At 55.9% G+C, this 8,220-nt stretch overlaps 1 protein-coding gene across 1 annotated transcript in view; it reads right to left on the bottom strand.

The window, feature by feature from the left end:
* Positions 1 to 7,557, bottom strand: part of KRT71 (keratin 71) — a 10,067-nt gene extending 2,510 nt beyond the window's left edge. The window contains 10 exon segments of the mRNA XM_007125807.2: positions 703 to 910; positions 1,714 to 1,748; positions 2,419 to 2,639; positions 4,061 to 4,141; positions 4,375 to 4,419; positions 4,600 to 4,764; positions 5,106 to 5,201; positions 5,729 to 5,789; positions 6,240 to 6,454; positions 7,087 to 7,557. Coding sequence (XP_007125869.2) covers positions 703 to 910; positions 1,714 to 1,748; positions 2,419 to 2,639; positions 4,061 to 4,141; positions 4,375 to 4,419; positions 4,600 to 4,764; positions 5,106 to 5,201; positions 5,729 to 5,789; positions 6,240 to 6,454; positions 7,087 to 7,557 — 1,598 coding nt within the window.
* Between the last annotated feature and the right edge of the window lie 663 nt (positions 7,558 to 8,220).

The raw sequence follows: 8,220 nt of genomic DNA, 5'->3' as shown, positions 1-8,220 counted from the left end.
GCCCACATGCCGCGGAGCGGCTGGGCCCGTGAGCCATGGCCGCTGGGCCTGCGCGTCCGGAGCCTGTGCTCCGCAACGCGGGGAGGCCACAACAGTGAGAGGCCCGCGTACCGCAAAAAAAAAAAAAAAAAAAAAAAAGAAAGGAGAAACGAACAGGCCTCCTCTTCCCTGCTTGTGGGTGCAGGAGAATGAAGAAAGAGACCCTGAGTTGTACTTGGTCCACTCAGAATGAGTCATGAGCCAGCCAGGGAGGGGTGGGGATGGCCTCGCTTGGTCGTTGGTCTTTCAGCCCTCCTTTTCCTGAACACAGAGCCGCTCCTACCATAGGCAGTTAGTAGGAGCTGGGACAAAGGCCCCAGTGTGAGGCGGGGGGGCCTCGGTCGGAGACCCACGGGGCCAGAGAGAGTAATTAGCGACTGAGCCAGAGGCTGTGCAGAGGATGGAAGACTGGGAGCTGGTGGCACGGCTTGGGGACCACAGCCAAGGAGGCGAACCCCAAGCGTGTGCGGGGAGGAATTTCACCAGGCTGAGTCGTCCACACCTGTCCAGGTTCAGGATGACACAGGTGGGTGGCCAAGGCCAGCGCTGGAGGTACAAAAGCAGGGCCAGCAGGGTGGGAGTGGGGCTGAGAGCAGGCTAGGGAGAGCGCACGTGGGAGCCAGAGCCGGGACGAAGAGGTGGCGGGAGAGCAGCCCTCTCTACGGACTGGCTTTCTTGGAGGGGGCACTCGGGCTGGAGACCTTCCCCAGGGCATCCTTGTAGTCGGTGGTGCTGCTCTGGTTCTGGCCCTCCCTGCCGTGGATGTCGCACACTCCGGGGATGCAGCTGCTGCCTTTGACCACATAGCCTCCGCTGACCGAGTTGGGCCAGAAGCCATAGCCACTGCTGCCGCTGGTGCTGCTAATGACGGCTGCAGGGGGAGGGCAGGGTCAACACCCCACAAGCACAGCTGGGGGCGGGACCGGAGGAGGCCGCCTTTCCCCGGGACGGATGGGGCTCTTATTGGAGCAATGGGTTGGGTGGGGGACCCAGTCACAGCCAACCCCGTCCCCACTGGGGGAAATATCTCAGAGACAGCTTCCTCCATGCGTTGCCCTTGGCTTGCCCAGCTTATATCCAATCTAGCTGATTCTTAACTCTCAGAGGTCCACCTCTTTGGTCCAGGTGCCAATGGACCCACCTGTCATTCTGAACACCCTGCCTCTTCTATTAGTCTTTTTTCTAAACTTCCCAGCTTCCAACCTCTGCCTCCTACCGTCTGTCCTCCAGATGGCATCTTTTGGAAGCTATGATTTAACTCTTAGGCCTGATGAGAAATCCAGAGATCTAACACTTTCAGCTTGACCTCCGAGGTCCCCCATTTACTAATTCCCCAGCCCAGGTCTCATCATAACTTGCAACCTGGCTCCCCAGGCCTCACACGCACCCATACTCATCTTCTTGCACCGTGTCCTTTGGTTCCCCATCACCGTGGTGATAGCCTTCCTAGCTGCCCACAGAACAGGAAGACAGAATGATAAGAAGGAAGGAGCGCTGGGCTGGGAGTCAGGAGGTCTGATTGCTGGACATGCCCTGCCATCTGGCTGTGTGATCTCAGGCAAAGTTTTCCCCTCTCTGGTCCTTAGATTCCTCATCTCCACACACAGGGTATAACTAAGGCCCTTTCAAGTCCACACATTCTACAATTTTAGGTCCAAGAACACAAGTACTTACAGATGCTGACAGGGGAGGGAAATTCTCCTGACATCCTGTTAGGGGAGAAATAAAATAAGAACAAGCAGTTATTCAACCCACAATCTATTAACCTCAAAGCTAGTGCCCCCACCGGGCCTAATGTGGGTTTCTGAACTCAGTAGGCACCTATGGAAATACCAGGGCTCCTTTGGCACAAGCAGAGCTCCAGAAGCTATGGGGGCCACCCCTGAATCTTTGGGGTAACCAGGCAAAAATCCATCAAACAGTAGTTCTCATGAGGTGTGCTTGTGGGGACGGCATGCACACCTCCCAAGGGTCGGCCTCCCAGGCATTGAGGCTTTCCTTCTCCCAAGAGCATTGGTGATGCTGGAGCGGCTGCCCTGGGACAGCACTCAGAAGCTCATCTTGTACCTGGACAATTAATGAAGAGACAACAAGAAGGCCTAACACAGTAATGTTTTTTTTGGCGGGGGTGGGGGGTAGTGTACGCAGGTACAGGCAGGAAAGTGGTGAGGACTGAATGAACCAATCCACGTAGCACAGTGCCTGGTATGAAGTAAGCACTCGTGTCTGGGTAGTATTATTAATTCTATTATTATTCCTAGCATCACCACCCCTTCATTCCCCAAGAACTGATCTCTTCTGGATTAAGATGTGTTAGGCTTTCTCCTTTGGTCCTTCCCAAACCCCTGTGGCCTTCCTGCCAGAGCACCGCTCCCTCACTGGCACTCCTCGCTCTCCGGCAGCTTGCGGTAGGTGGCGATCTCCATGTCCAGGGCTAGCTTCAGGCTCATGAGTCCCTGGTACTCACGCATCATCCTGGCCAGCTCCGCTATGGACTGGTGCAGGGCGGCCTCCAGCTCATCCAGCTCGGCCCGGGCATCCTTCAGGGCGTCGCCCCCACGCTGCTCAGCATCGGCGATGGCCGTCTCCAGGTTGGAAGCCTAAATGGGGAATAACAGAGGCTGGAAACGGGAAGGGCTCACTGGAATCAGCCACATCCAAGTCCCACTCATTCTTTGAGATTCTGAAGCAGAGATGCCCAGCTCCACCCTTCAGACTCCCTGTCCCTCTTCTAGTTGGAGCCCCTTCTGGGGTCGGCAAGTCCCTTCTTAGCTTTATCTCCACTCTGTTTAGACATTGGTGGTGATGAAAAACAGTGCATCCTGCCCCGCTGAGTTGATGGCTAATTCAGTACCACTCGGTACCTTGCAAAGTCATTTATGTGGCCACCCCGCTCTGAGGACACAAAATGAGTAAGAGTAAGCTCAGCCTTCTGCTCTTGAGTTGTTTAAAGTCTAGGAGGACAGCTCACTGGAATATGGTATTGCAGGTACAACAACAGTGGCTGCTCAGGTGCATGGGGTCACAGGCGAGGGCACGGGGAAGGAGATACCCCAGGACAAACAATTATTTCCCAAGTGCTTACCATACGCCCGGCACTGTGCTCAGCCCTACACATGGCTTTTATATAACTTGACTCATCCAGTCCTCACAACACCCTGTGCAGTGCAGACAAGTAACTTGCCCAATGTCCCAGAGCTACTAAGTGTTAAAACCCATGGGACAGTGGGAAGAGCACTGGACCAGGAGTCAGGAGACCTTGGTTCAGATCACGACTCCACCACTTACCGCAGTGCAACCCTCTTAACCTCTCTGAACCCCAGTTTCCTCATCTGTAACAACGGGTAACGCTTGCCTCACAGGGTCTTTGGGAGGATTCAGTGTGATAAAATGACAGGGGATGCTGCTACTGTTAAGGTATATGAGAATCTTGTCTCCCCACCTACTAGAACTGAGACTGCTGCCTATGTTCCCAGGAGCAGCTCCGAGCGAGGCCTTAATAGATATCCCCAGAAGGAACTTGAAGGGGGGTGCTCTCTGAGCCCACTTCTCCTCAATCACTGAATCAACAAATGTTTATTAAGCAGCTACTCTGTGCCAGGCACTGTACTAGACGCCGGGAAAACAACGGGAGCAAAGTAGCCAGCTCTCTGCTTCCCTCTGGTCCAGTGGAAGAAGGGACATGCGGGTGTCTGGCAATTACAGAAGCCTGACAAGTACGGGGGAGACGCAAGTGCCAGGCGAGCACATTGCTCAGGGCAGGAGGGGAGAGGGATGTGGTCCTAGCCCACCCTGGCGGGTGAGAGAAGTCTTCCTAGGGGAGGGGGCTTCAAAGCAAGGGTCCTTGGGGCGAGTTGCAGATGACATGCCCCAGGGACACCTGTTCTAAGGGTTTGACACAGTGACCTCTTTGGTCCCTTTCCTCCCCTGGGCAGAGATTTGGGAGGCTGACACTCTCGGCCCAATCATCGCCCTCCAACTCTGCCTGTCCACCCCACGCAAAGGCGACCAGCCACCTCACTTGCTTCTTCACATTCTCAATCTCTGAGCGGAGCCTCTGGATGAGCCGGGTGAGCTCTGAGATCTCATTCTTGGTGTTTTTGTTTTGTTTTGTTTTGTTTTTTTTGCGGTACGCGGGCCTCTCACTGTTGTGGCCTCTCCCGTTGCGGAGCACAGGCTCCGGACGCGCAGGCTCAGCGGCCATGGCTCGCGGGCCCAGCCGCTCCGCGGCATGTGGGATCTTCCCGGACCGGGGCACGAACCCGTGTCCCCTGCATCGGCAGGCGGACTCTCAACCACTGCGCCACCAGGGAAGCCCTCATTCTTGGTGTTTATGAGGTCGTCCCCATGCTGGCCAGCTGCCAGCTGCTGTTCCTGGAACTGGGGACCCAAAGGGCGGAGCCATGGATGGGGGTGATGAGCATGTCGTGGGAGTACATGGTGGCTTGGGGTTGGTGATGTCATGGGGGCAGGCCACGCCGGACACTTGACTAGACATTCCGGCCCAGCCCTCATGCCTACTGGGGTCACCCTCCCCGGCCCGGCCTCAGCCCAGCTCACCTTGGTCTGGTCTAGCGCCTCGGCCTCGGCCTTCCTCTGCAGGGCGATCTCCTCGTACTGGGCGCAGACCTCATCAAAGATGCCGTCCAGGTTCGGGTGGCAGTTGTTGTCCATGGACAGGATGACAGACATGTCGCTGATGTGGGACTGGATCTGAGCGATCTCCTGAAGGGGAAGCAGTGATGGTCTCAGGACTTGACTGATGGAGGCCAACAACCTCCCTCCCAAGGTTAGCAAACACTGGTGATGCCAATTTAGAGGCTCCAAACCAAGGCTGTTGCTCTCTGGGCAAAGCGAGTTCCCTCCAGGCCCCCGACAGAGTCCTGCTGCTATGGAGATAAGGCCAGGACCATTTCCTTCCCACCCAGAGAGGAGATGAGGAACCTCTGAGGGCTGAAATAGAGATGAGTGGTTGAGAGCTGGGGCCTGGGTGCCCCTCCCAGCCCCAGAATAGAGTTTTACCCGCTGGCAGCCCTCGGAGGGGTGGAATGAAGAGACGGACTTACGGCTTCATAGAGACACTTGAAGAACTTGATCTCCTGGTCCATGGAGTCCACCTTGGCCTGCAGCTCCACCTTATTGGCATAAGCTGCGTCCACGTCCTGAAAGATAGCCCGGCCATCCCTAAGTCACTGCCAGTGCAGCCCAGAAGGCAACACACACCCCAGCCTGGGTCCCCTGCACGGGGAAATAGCCACCTCTTCTCTTTGGGAGGTTCATGGGAAAGGGGAGGAAGGAGCAAAAGGCCCCGCCCTGCCCCATCCTGAGAATGGGCTCCCTCGGCAGTGGGGTTGGGGTGCCCCTCTAAGGAAGGGCACCCATCGAGGCGGCTGTCGGTCATCACTGTCACATCCGAGCCAGGCGCGCAACTGCAGGGACAGCACCTGTGTGTCATCCTCCACTGTTCTTCACTGTGGACAAACCCCGACCCCATTAAACACTCAAGAATGCCATCATCCTCTCTGCTGTTTTATTCCCTCCTCTGGATACTCTTGCATCGTGGTTTTCCGCTGCCTTCCCCTCACTACTTCTGAATCAGTTCACTTTCTTTGAAAGCAGAGCACGCTGGCAGGCTCAGCTCCTCCAGGTCCCAGGCCAGCCCCAGATCCAAGACCTGCCTACCCCTCACCTTTTTGAGCAGCACAAACTCATTCTCTGCCGCTGTCCGCCTGTTGATTTCTTCCTCATACCTGCAGGAATGCCAGTGCTCTGTCGGTTAATATGTCTCACTGAGAACCCTCGTTTGCCCAGGGAAGACCCTGAGCGAGGGCACAGATGCTGAGGGGCTGCAGGGTCCAGGGCCAGTAGGGCCAGCCAGGCAAGGAAGGCTTCCTGGAGGAGGAGAGGTGGTCACCGATTTTGGAAGAAGGAGATTATTGAAGATCCAGCTTTAAAAACGAGGAAGGAGCGTGTGGCATGAATGTCCTGTAGGAAATCTCACATCTGTCCTAAGTGCCAGGCTGGAGGAGCAGGGAGCAAGTTTCCATTTTCTCGGGGGTGATTCTGCTTGGTATGACAAGGAACGCTGCCTCCCTCCACCTCCCAAAATGTGAAGCTGGGGTAGCTGCCCAGTCCTGCTTGATGAGCTCAAAAGGGGCAGGGACAGTCGTGTAGCTACAGGGGGTCCCCTCCCAGCTCACCTCTTCCTGTGGTCCTCCAACACGTCCCGCACGCTTCTCAGGTCCGAGTCCAGCCTCACCCGGTCCCCGGACAGCGTCTCCAGCTGCTTGCGCAGGTGGCTGGTGCAGCCCTCGAGGATGGCCTCCAGGTTGCTCTTACAGTCGTTCAGGTCCAGCTGCTGCAGCAGCTCTCACTTGGTCCCCAGCACCTGGTTCTGCTGCTCCAGGAACCACACCTGGAATCACACAGATGCTACCGTGTCCCGTGCATAACTCCATTGACCGCCCCCCTCCCCGGTTATATAGATTTTCCTCAAGTCATTTGGCTCCAGTCCTGACTCTCCACTCATGGAATTCCATGCAGACAAGACCCTTTACAAGGGCTCCTTCCATAGCCCTTTGAATAAAACCAATCACTGAAAACCCACTGAAGAAGGAGATTCCACGGGGTTCTTCTGTAGCCTGACCCAGCCCGCAAGAGAGGCTCTTCCTCTGTCTCAGCTAAGTGTTCGTTCTGTACCATGAGCCCTTCCCTCTGATTAGTGCTGATTCTATCAGCCATTCACCTGCCTTAGAGAGTCGGAGATGCATCCAGCTGTTCTCCAGATTCCCATCACTTCTTTCTCAAGGTAGGGCTACCCTTTACCCAATTTCCCACCCTTCTCTGTAAAATCCCCAAAGAAAGCAGCACATTCATTTATTCCTTCGTGCCACCTAGCTCACAGGTCTGTTCTTCTCTCTGCTATGATCACACCGCCCTTCCTGAGGTCCAGCAGCAACCTTTCTATCCACAATGCCCCGTTCACTCCCAGCCAGCATGGAATCACTCACATCTCACTGGACTGTCTTATCCTCCTGGGAGGCCCACCTTGTCGATCAAGGAGGCAAACTTGTTGTTCAGCGCCTTGATCTTCTCCCACTCCTGGGCCCGCACCTTCTGGATCTCGGGGTCCAGCTCCACATTGAGGGGGGCCAGGAGGCTCTTGTTGACAGTGACCTGGTGGATGCCTCCAGGTGGGTACGTGGATGGGCACAAGGGCCCCAGGGCCACACTGTCAAACATGCTGCCGGCAAAACCACTGGCCCGGCCCCCTCCATACCCAGAGCCAAGCCCAAAGCTGTAACCTCCAGTCTGAACACTGTTACCAGCCACACTGAGGGAAATACACCTATTCCCTCCGAGAATGTAGAGGCTTCAGCTGCCAAAGCCAGCCCCAGCTCCTTTGCCAGCTGCACGGTAAGAAGCCGCACTGCCCACAGCCTTCCTCAGCCCCACTGCCGAGTGCCCACTGAAGCCACCCTCGTCACCACCAGACTTGATGTTCAGTTGCCGGCTCATGGTGGCAAAGATGGAGTTGGCAGAGCTGGAGAAATGCAGTCACCAACAGAGAGAGAACACTCAATGGGGCACCCGGAGCACGGCTTCCTTTCATCCTGTCCATCCCTGGACACCAGAAAAGGGCGTCTCTCCTCTATCTCCTTTCCTCCTGCTGAAGGGCCTGGGGCTGTGGACAGTTTGGGGAACAGACATCTCCAAGCCCTTTGCAGCAACAAAGCAGTTCTGATAGCGAGTGGAATATGCTGCCCTTGCAGACTCGAGTGGTCTAATCGGGCGTTTATCTGTGCTCATAATTAGGGACCTGGAGAGTCATCCCCTTCAGAGATCTTCTAGCTTTATTTTTCCAGGGCTGCCTCTTTCTTGCTTACGTGTCAGTAAAGAGCAGGGGAAATGCCCAGGTTTGTCCAGAGAGGGCTCATCGGAAAACCCCAGGCTTCCTCCCCAGAGAGCTCATCTCCCTATTACCCGGTCTTGTTGAGGAGCTGGGGTGTAGGTCTGGCCCCGCACTGAGGGCTGGGCAGTTGAGAGTCAATTGATGGTGAGGATGGTGATGGCCATGGCGGTGGTGGTTATAATATAGAAGGAAAAGGAAGAGGCAGAGGGGAATTTCCCCGTAACAGTGTTGCGAGCGTGGCCAAATACAGCTACCCTCCCAGTCGATTT

This window comes from Physeter macrocephalus, unplaced genomic scaffold (genome assembly GCF_002837175.3).
Source record: "Physeter macrocephalus isolate SW-GA unplaced genomic scaffold, ASM283717v5 random_471, whole genome shotgun sequence".
Classification (NCBI taxonomy): Eukaryota; Metazoa; Chordata; class Mammalia; order Artiodactyla; family Physeteridae; genus Physeter; species Physeter macrocephalus.
Note: the sequence above shows the minus strand (reverse complement) of the source record. Positions and strands in the feature narration are given on the sequence as shown.